Here is a 16,442-nt window from a genome sequence, read left to right as displayed (position 1 = left end):
TGATTTAATGTCTGAGCTCAGTCAAACCTCGCCATATTGTTGCACTGCCTTTCCCCTCCTTCCCCCAGTGAGGCCACATAAGTGAATCCACAGAGCAAAGACAAATGTACAAGTACTTGAGCAATGCAGAAATACAAGCCCAATATCCTGAACAGTACTGGAATTTTAGGCATGGATTGCCATCCACAGAAATACTATAGACCCATAAATCTGACCTTTTCTCCCTGTGCTGGCCCTGCACGGTGCTCAGGTAACAGCAGGCAGGAAGAGGAGCTGCCCAAGTGAGCATCCTCTTCCAGGGCCCTTTTATTGATAGCAGGGAAAGAGAGTTCTGGATGAGAGGTGAATCTCACCTGATGGATAAACCAGAGAACTTCACCATCACAGTGAGAGCTGAAAAAGCAGATCCCTTACAGCCAGTGTTGCACACAGAATTCAAGGCCCTTACCAACCACAGGAAATTCAGAAATAAATCCTGTTTGAACCTTGGCCATACTGGTGAATAAACTGATTTTTTTTGCCGTTGTTGTTCTGTTGAACTTCATGTGAACTTATTAATTGCTGGACTATATCGTCCCACTGAGTTATTACATTTACACTGTTAATAGGTTCTATTAATGTCTGAGTTCATCTTCAGGTCACGGGTCATTAGCTGAGGCATGGTTTGCATTGTGGCCTATTTTTCATGAAAGGCTTATTAAGAGAGACAGAGACTATCAATGTTAATGGCATTTACTTTTCAAGAATCTAATGAGGTCATTAGTTTCCACGTTTAATTGAAGTGCCAAATGCAAGCATAGAAGATAAAAATCAGTTGACCTCATCTTAATTTCAGCTCTACAGGAGTATGTTATTCCTCTCTCCTGCCTATTTTTGGCCGTGTATGTTTGTGCAGGAAATGAAGGAGGCATTCCTGTGCTCACCACAGATCCAAGGCCTGGCCTCAGAGCACCTCTGAAACAGCCAAATGTGTGTTTCACACTAATGCCTGTTCCTCTTCGCTCAGATGACACTTGAAGCTCCCAGTGCCTGAAACCAGATGTTTTCAATAGATTATGTAATTCTGCTTATTTCTGCAGAGCAGCATCATGCTCGTTCTGAGCACAGGGGAACTGAAATTACTGAAGGTGCACTTCACCTTTTCTGTGTAAGAGGGAATTGCTCAGATCTTGGACAGAAAGTACAAACCCTCTTTTCCATATGTATTAAATTTGTCTTGACTAAAAACTTGTAAACTGCTCCAAGGATTAGTGCATGCCCCAACCACCTGTCTTCATGAGCTGCACTACCTGAAGACAAGTGCAATGTTTTATTGCTCACCTCAATCCAAGCTCACTTTCATCTCACAGTGTGGTATTGTTGTATATACAGTTCCTTTCTCTCCCCTTTGGCAAGATAATAATCTACCAATTTTAACATGTTTTTATTATACATTAGACTTTCTTACTCCAGTACTCCTCACTCTAAACTCTGCTATGGTCTCACATCAATTTAATGTGGCCGTGCAGCACTGAGTACACACAACCCTAGGGTACAACACCAAATAAAGTGATTTAGATCCAAGAGATATGAAAAGTGGGATTTTGTGCTGTGAATTCCTAGCTGAGAGAAGTTTCTCAAAATCCAGCAGATATCCATCACAGGCTTTGGATGAGATGACAATGAGAACATTCATATTTCTGCATGCACCTAATGAAATCTAAACACAGACACTGAACTTCATACAGATTCTGTCACGCACCCAAAACATTTAATAATGCAGACTGATGCCTCCAGGGTAAGGGAGAATGCAAATAAGATTTAGTTTCCTGCTTCACAGATATTCTCAACTCCAGATATGTGTTCCAGAAGGATACTAATCGTAGGAAATGACCTAAAGCACATGATTGTTTACAATTATATGTACTAACTAAAACAATAAAAGAACCAAATGTCACTTGCCAAGCAGTTTTACACATATTTTAGGAAGTCTGAAAACGCAGTGAGGCTTCTTTCCCCCTGGAAGGTTCTGGAAGACACCCACATAAACTGAAACCATCACAGGTTACGAGTGACTGTTGTCTTTGCTGGAAAGAATGAATGATGCACCTTTGTATAAAAATGTCCACATTTTTATACAAAGGTGCATCATTCATTCTTTCCAGTCTTAAAAAGTCTGAAACCAGTCTTAAAAAAAAAAATTCAACTTTCCTACAACATCATTTTGATCTCAGACAAGATATTAATTTGGCTGGTGAGTTACTACTTCCAAGGCTAACTCGAAATTTAAAACATGACCTGGGCCAATGGCAAAAAGCAAAACACCACAGAAAACTGCTCAACAAAAGACACCATATAAAGAAAAAGGCTTCTAGAAAAGCCAGAACATGCATTAAATAAGGTGCAATGACCAAGAGGCAAATTAGGCAAGACCAAATTTAAATTATAAACTTAAACCTTTGTGATGAGTCCATTAATCTCTTTTTGCTCAACGTTCATTTCGGTCTCCAGACACAAACACTGGGCAACCCTTCAGAACTCGGGCAACAAACAAGAGAATGAGCCAGGACAAGGAGCTGTTGCACAACCTCATGTTTTGGAAAGCCACCCCAAATATCATCCCCAGTAGTACCAGCAGGAAGCCAAGAGGAAGAGCAGCTCTCCTGATTTCTTAGAATGAGACAAGAAAGGCGCCAATTTGGACAGGCACCCTGCACATCTGAAAGAGCTCACAGCATTTCCACATTCCCCCAGGATGCTGTAATTCAGGGTGCTTGTGCCACACAGCCTTGGAGATCTGAATAAGCAACAGCTTGCAGTAAATTCAAAACAAATTAATTTCCAAGAATTAGATGCTTTCCCACAGATAGAAGCAAAAGGCTTCCAAGAGTTTTTAGCGTCCCATAATGCATGGCTGAAAAGTTGGTCACTAAGTGCCAAAAGGATCACACAGTAAAAGAGGAAAAAAAAAAAGAAATCTTTACATTTCAACATGAATAAAGGGAAAATAATTTATCTCATGCTTGTTTGCAAAAGCAAAAGCATATGTACTATTTGCTGGAATGACCTTTCCATACTTAAATGATTTTATATAGATATTCACATTTATGAAGATCTGTAGTGACATTAACCATGAGTGTGCTATTTATGGCACTTATTTGTTTTACACTATGTGCAGCAATACAGGGATGGACAACCAAAATGTACACAGAAATGTTCATTTTTACTGGTCAGTTCTACAAAGCCATAAAAACAGGACTGACTGAAAGGTGTACTCATATCATTAATCAGTAAGAAAACAGTTTACTTAATTACCACTGTGATTCTGGCATGGGATTCCTAAAGGACAGTACAACTCATGTAATTTTTCATTAATGTCACTGCATAAGAGAAGGGAACAGCTTGGGCTCAGCTTGGAGCACGTAGAGGAATCAGCAATTTAACACCTCCTTTAGGGGCTGAGCAGCCCAGAAAGGCAGCAGGCAACAAAAGCAGCTTACAAGGAAGCACCTGAGATAATTACTCCTAAACATCCTCAAGGATTTTTCAAACCTCATTATCTGATTTAGGTGGTTTAGACCCTTTAAAATAAGAAAATAATATATGTAAAGGCAGCACATTATCAGATTAAAGGTTTGGTTTTGGTCTGGTTCTTTTTTTTTTTTTTTCCAAAAGACCTTTTTTGTTGGTACTACAAGTTTCTGTTTACTTTTTAAATATTGAGGCGGTTGATTTTGAAATTAAGCCACAACATTTCAAAAAATATTTTTTTACATTATGGTTAATACGTCAAAAAACACGACAATGAAATTTTTACGTATTAAAACTCCTAATTGAAAACCCCAATGCAGTTTCACCATCTTTGCTGCTGATGATCCAAGACAAACCCAACATTGAAATTCTCCTGGAAAGCACAGCTTACTCTAGGACAGAGTGAGTGGCAGCCTGGGGGTGGTACCGGTAGAGCAGGAGGCAATGGTTCACTCGAAAGACTCCACCGCCCTTCTGGAGATGGTCATAAAAAAACAGCAAATCCTCTGGGACACCCTGCAACAGAAAACACTTATTAGATCAGCATTCAGTTACATCTGAAGGTGTTTTATTTCTCTGCCAGATTAATATGGTTCGACAGAATTGCTACTCATAAATACAATTTGAGGGTGTGGACTCCCCAAGGCCAGGTTGGATGGGGCTTGGAGCAACCTGAAAGTGTCCTGGAGGTGAAACAAGAAAATCTTTAAGCTCCAACCCAAGCCCATCTCTGATTCTATACCATTATTTGTGTATGTCCCAATGAACTTCTTGAATGGGTCATGAAATAAATGCAGCTAATGCTGCTGAATGAGCAGTGCTGTTTATAAATGAAGGGCAAGCACAGAGGTGGAAAAATCAACATTATTTCATTTTGACTGGGATCTCAAGCTTGGTGCAGGTGAATCCAAAAGAAAGAGAGACACAGCTGCTAAACAGTTTGTGCAGCCTAGAGTTCCATGTAACCAAATAGTTTGTACTGCAAGGGATCAGTGACTTGAGAAGGGTTTTTTTCTCATTTTACTGGAATTGTCCTTCTTTCTCTGGCTGTCACACAAATGCTGGTCTCTATTTAGGAAAGGTGACTCAGGCACCATAATGACAGACTTCGATAAAAACTGCAATAAAGGCAACCTCAGAATGAGGCAACATCTGAATTTATTTTTTTTCCTTGAAACTTCCTTCTATAGTACATTCATCCATATGGGATTGCACCCACTGCTGCTGAAAACACTACAGGATAAAAGTTCTTGCAATTGTGGATCTAGCAGCCTCTAGGAAAAATGAGGGATTTCACAATCATTTCAACATTTTCCACTTAAAAATCAGAGAATCTTCATGCAAGTGATGCAGTGTCAGAAGGGCAATTATATGGCTCATAGCACTCATTTCCATTTTTCCATTTCCATTTTCCATTTCCATTTCCATATGAAAGCAGAAACCCACCTTTAAAGTCCCTCCACAGAAGGTAAAAAAAAGTAGTGTTTATTTATATTTTGCAAAGCTACAACTTCTTGAAATACTAGAACATTTCATTCTTTCATGTTTAAACACAGATATTTCTTCCTGCAATACAGTGTTTTAAAGGTCACATGGTTTTTACCAGACTAAAAAGCTCCCTTTTATAAAATCAGGTGGGTCAAAGAAAACATTTAAGTGTAGCAACCACAGAAAGTTGAAAGATAAAATGACAAAATTTTAAAGGAAAAGAAGGTGGAGAGATTGAAATAAATTTGTTTTTGTAGACAGTATGACACATATGAATAACCAGGTCATAAACCTCAATTTTAACCATTCTATTTCAACACAGAAACATAAGAGTACAAGTTAAAAAAAAATTAATTGAAATTTTCCCCTATTACTACAGCTTCTGAGTTTCTTCCATAATTAAGAAAATGAGATTCTCTAATTAAAGTGCTGGACTGGCCCTCTAGTTATGAGAGCAATACAGTTCAGTGACTATTTCTCATCCCCACCAGGCTGAGTAGCCTGAGGGGTGTGGGAGTGGAAGAGAAATGAGACAAAAACCTCTCTGAACCCTGGAAAACAACTCCAGACCACTCAGCTGAACATGTGAATCTTGGGAGAAATCAGAATCCCATCAAGCTCTGGGCTCTGCAGCTCCTGCCCTCCCTCTGGTTCATGTGTGACACTGATTTGAATTCCCACATTCTGAATTAAATGGATTCTGCTCACTAAGGGCAGCTCATCTGCAGCTATCGGTATTTGTAGACATTTGTCTGACTTCTGGTTTAAGAGCTGCAATGCAGAAGAAAACTTTAAGACAACTTGATACAATTTATGCTTTACGTGAACTTTGAAAGCCACAAAAGAAATCTGGGAGAAGCTGGAGTGGCAGCCAGCAACCACAGTCACCAAGAAGACAAGAAAAACACAAAATCAATTTCTTTCCATTTATCTTGTAGCTCTTTCTATATTTTCCTTATTGTGGACTTGAAGGGGAATCCTGAGCCAGCAGAAAAGTTCAAACCTTTTTTCTGGTCACACAGAGCCACGTCTCAGGGCACAAGTGCAGCAGATATCAGCTTGCTGCAGGAGCCAGATTTTGATTCTGATCTATGATTAGGACACATCTCAGCAATTCCTTCTCCTTTGGATAAGCATTTACATTCTTCAAGACAACTGTTAATATGTATATTAAAGAAGAGTTACTCCAGAAGTAAAAGGATCTTTCAAAAAAGGCTGTTTGGTTCCAAGGGCTCTTTTGCTTTCCTTTAAGTGGCAGAAATCCTGTGGAATAAAGTGTACTCAGGCCTAGGAAGGAGCAGGTGCCTTGCACTGCTCAGCAGTGGCCTCTCACATTACAAAGGAGCAGCACTGCCGTGGATTTTTCAGAGGAAAATGTTGACTGTGTTATGGATCCTGCAGGGATGGGACTTCCTAGGGCTCTTGAGCGTGTAAGTTTGCTGCAACACAAGAGTTCCTTCCCAGCTGAGATCTATTATTGGATCCAGATGGCATTTTAAACACCAGGAATCCTTGTGAAACAACAGAGCTCTGAAAGAGAAAGCTGTTTAACCACTAAAGGGATATTTGAATGTATTTTTTGAAAATTAATATCCATAGCTAAAAGTATCAATTACTAACCCAGCATTTCAGCAATAGGCTACCACATCAATAGCTTTCAGCAATAATAAATACAAGTAAATTGCACAGTTTACATGTTACTGGACTACATGCAGAATTTTCCATATTATAGGCAAAACCCAACCCCACATCCTCTGCTGCAAAAAGGCATAAACTAATTACAGCTCCCAGAGAAAAGCACAGCCTGTCCTTGCCCTGCTCTAACCAGCCAAATGCAAAATCAGAGTTCACTCTTGCACATTCCCACTGAACAGGGAAAGGTTTCTGCTGACCCAGTATTTTGGGCAGGTGCTGCTTGGTGTGCTGATGGCTGTACAGATGAGGGCCTGATTTTTTTATACACCATGGGGTGTCAAGCAGATCCCTAACCTGAGTTAAAGTAACTCCTTGTTCAGGGATTGGCTGAAATTATCTATGATCCTTCTCATTGCTTGCTGTCCTCACTCCTGGCAGCAAACTGTGCTCCAACTGCAGCCACCTCAACATTTTTCAAAGAGCTTCAAGCACCTCCCAACAACAGTTAGGATGAGGAGCATCAGCAGGGATCTTTCCAAGGCAAAGCCTGGAGGTTTCCCTGAGGGGTTTGTAACGTTCCTAGAGGGACCAACAGCAATTTTTGGAGGAGTTTTAATGCAAGTGATGCCCTGTGCAATGCTGTAACCACGAACACCTGCTAAGGTCATGCTGGGATGGCCAAGAGCAGCACTTCAGGCTGAAAGTCCTTTCATTTGCTCACTTGGACAGAAAACACCATGGGGCTGTAGAGGCATATACATAATATAAAAGCTGCCTTTTACTGCTAAACCAGCATCAGTCTGTCCCAGCTTCCTCACCCATCCCTATCCAGCCTTGCCCCAGTCCCATCTGACTCCCTGCCCTGTCCCAGCTCACAGGCACTCTGGCAGAGGTGGCAGATCCTTGTGAGCACAACCAGTGGAGATTTAGCCTGTGCAGAGAAGTCTGACTGGTGAAAATGGGAGATCTACCATTATTTCGTGAATACATGCACTTGTAAGAAAGAGCAATGACAAATAAGACAGGAGAAGTACATCAATCCACAGGGGGAAAAAGCTTTCAGTTTGGAAAAGCTTGGTCCTCCCTTTTGGTCAGGGGCATCAAGGAAAACTGGGCTGCAACATTTTGTAAACCAGTCAGCACCATCAGGGTAATTGTTGGACAGAAAAAATCACTCAAATTCCTCAGAGGAGCCTAAAACTGGTGAATGGGAAGAATTAAATAGCTATTAATAGCTTTTCTACAGGATTATCCAAGATATTCTTAAGTCTCCCTTTCTGCAGATCTGTCACTTCATTTCTTGGCTCTCATCCAAATGCCTTTCCATCATTTTGCCTTGATTACAGGACCCAGAGCCCATTAGGATTTATTTTATTGTTTAGGAAATAACAGGTTAAAGGAAACTCCAAAAGGTTGCTTTCATCCAAACGTCTTGGCACAGAGAAATGCAGTTAAACAAAGATGATGGGGAAGTCAAATGGAAGAGAGGTGGTAAATTGTAAATGATATTTAATAACAGACCAGCAGAAAATATAATTAGACATGGGGTATGGGGTGAATTTTCAAATAGCTTATAAAGTGTAATTAATCACAGGCTCCACCACTTTTTCTCTGCTTTTTAGATCAAATATTGATCTCTGTTCAGCCTTAACTATATCAAGCCAACAACAAACAAAAAACCCCCTGTAGTGCTTGTATTTTATCCCAATTTTCCCCACAGCATCTTGATAGCTTATTTGACAGACTGACAGTATTTTAATTCACATTCCAAAAAAAACCCAAATTCCTACTTGGCCTTTTACCTCTCAGGCATTATTACAACCACTTGCCTTTCTGAATGGAATGACATTTGTGTGCTCTGGCAGGGAAACATGGAAAATTGCATCAGTGAGTGCCTAACAGCTACATTTACCTCAGAGCTTTCCACATGGCCTGCAGTCTCCTGTGCTCAAAAGGGTATTTTGACACCTCCTCAGTGCGTGTTTTTTGTGACCTTTTATCACAAAAATAGAATGAAACTGAGCTCCAGACACTTTGTTCAGAGGCACAGTTTGTATTCAGAAAGGCCGGTGCTTTACAATGCACGATTCCATCTGGGGCTCATTAAGAATAATTTCCCCCTGTTTACACTTTGAGATTAGCTCAGAACTTTAAGGCTGTCACTCCGTTTTCAGTTTTCATACACTTAAAAAGGAAGGATAAACACAGGGGTGACAGGAAATTTGGAACCAAGTTGTGGTAAAATTCTAGAGAAAGAGACAAGTTTGGCACGTAACAGTTGTGATGTGGAGAGTAATTCTGCCTGCAGAGAGCCAAGACTGCAATTTTCCACCCTTGCATGCAGGGCAGCAATGCTCATTTACACAGCTCTCCTTGTACTCAGCATTTCTGTCAGACACATGAAAAAATAACTTTTCTTCACTAATAACAGGCACCTCATCTCCCACTGCACACAACTGGGGAGTTCCCCACTCTAACAGATGACACAGCTTTAAAATCTGCTTTTCACATCAGGCCAGAACATGGGCATTTTTCTCCTCAGCACAATTTTTTGTGATGCTTTTGGACACGGTTATTACTTTTTAACAATGGTGCTACTTATTGGGAGACACCAAAAACTGCAGCAGCAAAGCTACCCGTGGTAATGTCACACACCAAGTGTCAAATGGGAGTTCTGAAGGGTTTAGTGAAGTGCTGCTACTTTTTTCAATAAGGAAGTACTGCTCTTTGTCCAAAATTGATTAAAAGATTGTTTCCTTTTAGTTTCCTAAAAAAAAATAAGTCAAAAATATGGTTCATCATGTGACTCTTCTTCCAGCAGGGGATAATATTTGAAATGTTACTTTATAGGCTTGTGACCACCTCCATTGTATTATCTCAGTCTCAGAGCACCAGCAGAGCTTGCTAAAATCTTTTCAGTACTCCTGCTTCAATTGTCATTTATCAGAGATTGCATAAATAATTTTAGTTAATTAATATAGAAAATTTTAGTGATTAATTTATTATTATTTGTATTAGTATTTAGTGATTAATATATAATTAATATATTTTAATTTTAGTTAATTAATATGTAAAACCTGTCAGGTTCTTAGAGACCATTTATGAATAGATTATTTTGTTTGGATCTAAAGGAATACACTTCAAACAACTGCAGATCTTCATCAGAAAGAACTTCATTAAAAAAAAAAAAAAGAAAAATGGAAAAAACCTGTTTCACCTAAAGCCTGAATGCCTGGAGAGAGAAATATCTATCTGGAATAAAAAAAGGATTAAAAAAAAGGTTTACACCATAGCACATCTATTTGTATTTGATCACTCCACCCACTCTGTTACCATCAACATCAAATCACAATTTCTCCCATGGAAGAATTACCCTCCATTCTTTCCTCAGCACTGAAATACGAAGAACAGGTGTTTGGATTTAATTTCAAATGAGAAATGCAGCTTTTTGGCAAGAAACAGCTCAGCAAATGGAGAAGGCCAAAACATGGGGATTTGTTGGCCTGTTCTGTGTTTACTTTCAGCAATGTGACACTGGCAAGCCTCATTAATAAACACTGACTCAAAAATGGAGATGGAAGTGATCAGATTAATGCAGATCCTGGCACAGGTCAGAACTTACAGGGATGAGACCCTTCAGAGTATTCTCAGCTCTGCTGATACACAGAAAAACTTCCTTTGCTTTAAAGGGATTCTTTTCAAATGAAAATGAACAAGTTAGAACAATGTTAAATACTTTGTAACACTAAATGCTCAAGATTTAAGGCTTGATTTTGTGTCCTCTAAACCCACAGAAGACAAAGGTTTGACTTTACTGCTTTGTTCAGATCTGTTCTGTTCTTGGGGTATTTTTCTGAAGGTCCTCTGAGTCAGCCAGAGTCTGAGCTTGGACATGTTGGACACTTCACAACGGGGACAAACAATAAGTTCAACTTATCACTGGTAATTCTTCCAACTAGAAGGACATATCATGCATTGTGGCTGAAAAATCATCAGCATTAAGATTGTCAGTGTACTGCAGCTGAATAACCAGTATGCATAGTTCCTACACAATTACACAGAGAGAGCAAAACAGAAAAAAACCCAACTCATAAAAACAAAACAAGGAGGAAAAAAAGCCAAAATGAAAAGCAAAAAGCACAGAACATTTATTAAGTTAAATAAGTCTGTTTAACTTAACCTCTTGAACTTTATCATTAGGCTTGCTGTTCTATTGTTGCTGCTGCTTTAACTTGCTTGCTTTCTTTCTGGAGCTTACTAACAATGCTCAAGAAGTCAAACATCCTTCAGAGAGTGAAATTACAATGATAAGAAATAATAATAAAAAAGAAATAAAGAGCATGGGTCAGCAAATGTAGATTGTATTGGGAGCCAGGCACCATTCCCAGCTCTTCCACTCACCCACCGTGTAATTAAGGGCAAATCTTTTCACTGCTCTAAACAATTCAGTTCTCTGTCTGCTGTCTCCTTATAATTATAATTTTTTGGCAGCCCAAAGAATAATATTTGTATATCCTCATACATACACACGCATGTATATATATACACACACTGCATGGCACTGAAGGGCTTCATTTAAAAGCTATAAAAATAATCATCATCATCATCATCTGTTGTAGTTTAAATAATTAAATAGGAAATAGCCTTAGCAGATTTGTTTTGGAGTGCTAATAAATGAAAGCTTTAAAAAAAAAATCAATACCACCCATTTTAGCCCCAAAATCTCAGCAAAACCACTGGAAGCCAAACCTCTCAGAACCAAACCACACAAAATGGATCCAAATGTGTTTAAATTAGATCTATTTGCCAACATATTTCAACTACCACAATAAATACTGCTAACAGACACCCATGGATTTTATTCCATGAACACACTGATGAGCTTGAAGCAATCAAATTGAACTCGTACAGGAAATTCATAAAGACAAAGAACACCTAACTGTCAGGGGAAAACCACTTCTGAGACCACAGGTATTGAATTTGTAACCTCTCAGCCCTGACCCTTGAGCAGAAGCTACTTAAAACCTTCCAAAGAAAAGCACAAGAACTAAGATTGACAAGAGGACGGGTGGATAAATGAGTTTTTGTGCTAATACTTTTATGGCCCTTCTTTTTTTCTCTCAGGGATATAAATCTTCCCCCTTAGGTGAAGGTACTTTTATCCCTCTGCTATTCTGCACCTTTCTTCCCTCCCAGCTTCTTTCAGCAGCCTATCTCACCCTGCTCAGAACCAAATAAGGGCTCACCTGTTTTTGCCATCTATTCCAGGGACAAAGAGGGGCTTGGATGTCTGAAACCTTTATTTTTCCCAGGTTTGCTGACACATCCAATAGATGTGTTACAATGTCAACCTCAGGTAGGTCCTTCCATCACCAGAGTTATTCCCAAACAACTTCAGTTGGTTGGAGACTGTGGTTTTTTTTATGACCTAGGGTTTTTTAGAGCTGTTTTCATCTACACCCCTTCTCCTATTATTCCTTAATAACAGGTAGAGGCTATTAACAGAGGGATGGCTCCTGGACTCCAGATCACCTGCACCACTCACCTTTCCACCCTCATCAAATCTTCCCACATGAAAAAACCATTCTCGAGAGCAGAACCAGGTCGGCATGATCACAGTAGGCCCATGGGAGGTGAACACCTAGGGAAACAAAAAGAGGGATAAAAATCCAGTCAGTTCACAAAATATCAAAGCCAGCAGCTGCTGAGGAGCAAACAGACCTCACACATTCGCCTGAAATTGTGCCTATGCCTGACTTTCAGCAGTTTCAAGCCCTGAGAAGAGCCAGTGCTGGAGGTTTAGCAGGTCCTTAGTGTGTACCAGAATCCCCCAGGTGCCACAGCCCAAAAGGTGAGTTTGGCTCCTGCTTCATACTCTGTGACCTTCTCTTCTCCCCCAAGCTGCAACACATGCAGAGCACTTAAAGAATGTTTCCAAATTTAGAGTATTATACTGGAGCTGGCACTTGATCAACAATGATGATGTTAATGTGGAAATGAAGTAATTGAGAAGAATCATGGAAAGTTCAAGTTCTTAAACTGAACTTTACAATTCCTGAGCATTGATTCTTTTTTTTCCATTTTATATTCCTTATACATATATTAAGTGTGAACTTTCACTGATCTTTTATTTCTGCCAAAGACACTTAAATCCTAATCAAGCTTGGACAAGTAAAATGCAATTTGTTTTAAACATTACCTGAGTACTGTGGATTTGCTACCCAGGGGTACCTACAATTAAAGGTTTTTGGAAAGGAAGAGCTTTAAGTAGAGAAAAGGGAGTAACTATTAAGTTCATCTCTTCATTTGTGACAGCCAAGGCCTATACAAATGGGTCTTTGAAGCTTTAAACAAACTTGTTGCAAATACAGCTGTGAAATAAGCCAGAATGTGGATGACAGGAGGTAAACTGGTTCTTTTTTTCTTTTTTTTTTTGCACAAGATGAAGTACCCAGGCAAAGAGGAGACTGAACCTGTCAAACACAAGGTGCAAAGTGAAGGCAGGAGCTTGTGCCTGCTTCCAGCAGAGACACAGGAACTGCAGAGCACACCCTGGGGCATGAAGAAAAAACCAACCTCACAGCTGCTGTCAGTCAAATGACAGTGCTGATCTGCAAGCTGACAATTTCATAGCAAGTTACAGGGGTGATATTAATATTCCTGTACATCTGAAGTTCTTAAGCAAAGTGTACATTTGTCACATGCATCTCAGCATCTGCATTTTAAAGGTGCTCCTCTTGATGTCAGCCTGAGGGAGCTCCACAAACTCTTATGTCTGGCCACTTCCATTTCCACAGATAAACATGGATTTAAAACCAAATAAAGACACTTAAATCAATTGTCCCAATTAATTAAATGAGAAATCCAATCAAAACTTGACAGATGACCTTGTCCCATTTTTCTTACAGGGTGAAGCACACGGCATGGCAGCTCCAGGAGCACAATGACAGAACTCCACTGTCCCTAAAGGGATCTTGGGGTGACTCATTTTCATCCAGACACTTCAATTCTAGGCACTCATATTTAGTCAGAACAATCCTATCACCTAATGTGTCTTAACCCATCAGCAGGTTGCCCAGAGCTGAAATACTCCAGTTCAGAGGTGTTAAATGTAAAAATCTCCCCACAAGAGTCAGTGGGAGCTGAAAGAATCAAACCAACCCCAGAAAAGCAGAGCAGCCTGATTATCAGCACATGGTTATTAGCTCCACATTAATTACAAGGGCAATTGAGTATGGCCTGAACCAAACAATGACCAAACAGTAATCCCAAAAGAAAACAGCAGCAGGGAGAAAAGCCAGGCCAGAGGGCATTGCATTGAATCTCATTTCTGAAAGAAACAAAAACTTCAAAAGAAAATCTTGAGCCCATGGGTACTTGTGAAATGTGTCTGGAGAGGCCAGAATGGCATTTCCTCAGAGCTGCCAGGTCCCCAGGGATCAGGAATGCACTTCACCTCAGAGATGGAGCTCCAAGCCATCAGCTGTGCTCACGTGCCAAGAGCATCTCTCCCAAACATCCCAGATAATGTATTCATTGACACAGATACTTCAGTGAAACCAGACAGAACAGATTACTTTATAATAAATAATTATATATTATTATTATTTTATAATAAATAGAATTTTAATATTTATTATAATTATAATAAACAAGTTATTAAATTATTTTATTGTACTTATATTTAATAAATATCAAACGTATTAATATTTATTATAATTATATTAGCTATATTATGGAAATGTATTATTTTATAATTAAAATAATTTACTATTGTTATTGTGAAAAATTTAAGAGAAAACTTCCAAAAGGCTCTGATGTTAACACAGATGATGATTTTACAGCAGACCATCACACACTGCATCCACTGATGCCTCTCCTAAATCCAGCAGTGTTCTGTGGCTCACTGTCCATCTCAGGAGAGACACCAGAGGAGAATCACATGGGCAAAACAGAGACTGAAGATGCCACACATGATTTCAGGTCTTACCCTTCAAGATAAGATCTGAAATCTGGCCCAGCACAGCAGCTGAGAGTCAACGAATTGGCAAATAAACTTTTCCTACATGAATGCTTACAGTGCAACATCAAAACTGACTTTAGGAAATTTTTTTTGTGCTGCTGTCACAAAGGACAAATTCATACACAAATTCATACTACCTTGTCCCTTGCTAGGTAAGAATAACTTCTGTGAAGCTTAAATTCTCTTTGTTGTTGTTGTTAGCTTGGTCTTCAGCAGAATCTCCTGATCCAACAAACCAGAAATCAGCAGGAGGATGTAGGAAAACAGGGCACCAAGCAGAGAGAACAAAATCCTTCTTATCAGCAGTAGAGATGATCCAGAAATAATCTTTAACCTGATGAAACTGCTAGAAATCTACATTTACACCACATTTACATTAATGAAGAACTCTAGAAATCTACATTTACACCACATTTCCATTAATGAAGAACTCTAGAAATCTACATTTACACCACATTTCCATTAATGAAGAACTCTAGAAATCTACATTTACACCACATATCCATTAATGAAGAACTCTCCCACTCCTCCTGCCCCTGGCTGCACTCCCCAGTCACAACCCTGGCACTCTCCTGACCCCAGGATGGATCAGAGCACTACACCAGTAAAAAGCCATTATTTTCCTTGTTTCTAGTGTTAGTTTTCTACAGCCTTGGTTCTCTGAATCAGTTCACCGTGGGGTCAGAGTAGCAATACCACTGACACACTGGAGAGGGAAGGAAAAGCTTGGGAGAGGAAAACAAGCCCTCCCTTTTTGGTCACTGCCCACAATTCATGAGTCCAGCTGAAACATAAAACTGCATCCTCTGAATACCCACTCTGATGGGAGGAGAACTGGCCAGGAAAAACACTAACAACTGTTCTGAAACACTGAGGCATCTGCCAAACTTCTGAAAACCACCTTCCAGAGCTTTTGAAATTTTATCTTCAAGAGAAAAAAAAAAAAAATAACCTCAACCTTCTGGACTTTGGAAATTCTATATTTCACCTTGGTTTAGTCTGATGGGAAAGTTTCCTCTGTATTTCTTTTTTGTCTATTCTTGTCATAAACTCTTGCCAAGGAGTTAAAAAATGGTCAAATTGCCTTATTCTGTGATAAAAACTGCAACTTCTCACTTTGTGAGGCTGACACCCCAGATTTTATCCATAAATCTTTTAGATTGCATGGACTAGAACGAGAGAAACAAAGAGGACATGCTAGTCTTAACTTGAAAATCAATCAAAAGCAGAATTTGAATGATGGTGCCATCAACTATGTTTAGTTTTCTTGGAAATATCCTCCAACTGTGCTTAACAAATGACTTGTGTCACCTTGGAACACCAGTGGGTTTCCAGAACCTCCTTGAGGAATTAATTCAGTATTCTGAGCGCAGGTTGGACCTGTGAACCTTTCACACACTGCTGGATTGAAAGATTAATGCTTATTAATAATACTTGTTATTAACTGCAGAACACTGTATGCTGTTAAAAAAATCTAAATATTTAATATTTCATGTTAAAAATCAGAAGATGAAGGTATAAATCTGTTCAGGTTTTGAATTCCTGAAGAACAGTGTTGTCATAACCTAACTGGAATCCATCTCCAGATGATGGGCTCAAATGCCTATTTCAGCATCTTATTCACAAAATTATTTAGAACTTTTATAACTAGCTGGGTTTATTCCAAGGATCAAGTAGCAAGTAATTGAAACTGGCTTGTTCTTGTTCACTGTTTGGCTATCGAATTACATCCAAGAGTTACACAGATCCTCTGAAAAGAAATCTAAAGAAAACAAAGAGCTGATAA

At 39.3% G+C, this 16,442-nt stretch overlaps 1 protein-coding gene across 1 annotated transcript in view; it reads right to left on the bottom strand.

Moving 5' to 3' along the window:
* Positions 1-16,442, bottom strand: part of B3GNTL1 (UDP-GlcNAc:betaGal beta-1,3-N-acetylglucosaminyltransferase like 1) — a 108,390-nt gene that overhangs the window by 19,753 nt on the left and 72,195 nt on the right. The window contains exons 7-8 of the mRNA XM_054516848.1: positions 12,179-12,274; positions 3,902-4,026 (exon numbers count right to left, since the gene is read on the bottom strand). Coding sequence (XP_054372823.1) covers positions 3,902-4,026; positions 12,179-12,274 — 221 coding nt within the window. The remainder of the gene's footprint in view (positions 1-3,901; positions 4,027-12,178; positions 12,275-16,442) is intronic.

The sequence above is a fragment of the Molothrus ater genome, chromosome 19 (genome assembly GCF_012460135.2).
Source record: "Molothrus ater isolate BHLD 08-10-18 breed brown headed cowbird chromosome 19, BPBGC_Mater_1.1, whole genome shotgun sequence".
Lineage (NCBI taxonomy): Eukaryota > Metazoa > Chordata > Aves > Passeriformes > Icteridae > Molothrus > Molothrus ater.
The sequence above is the reverse complement of the archived record's forward strand: the minus strand, read 5'-3'. Positions and strand labels throughout refer to the sequence as shown.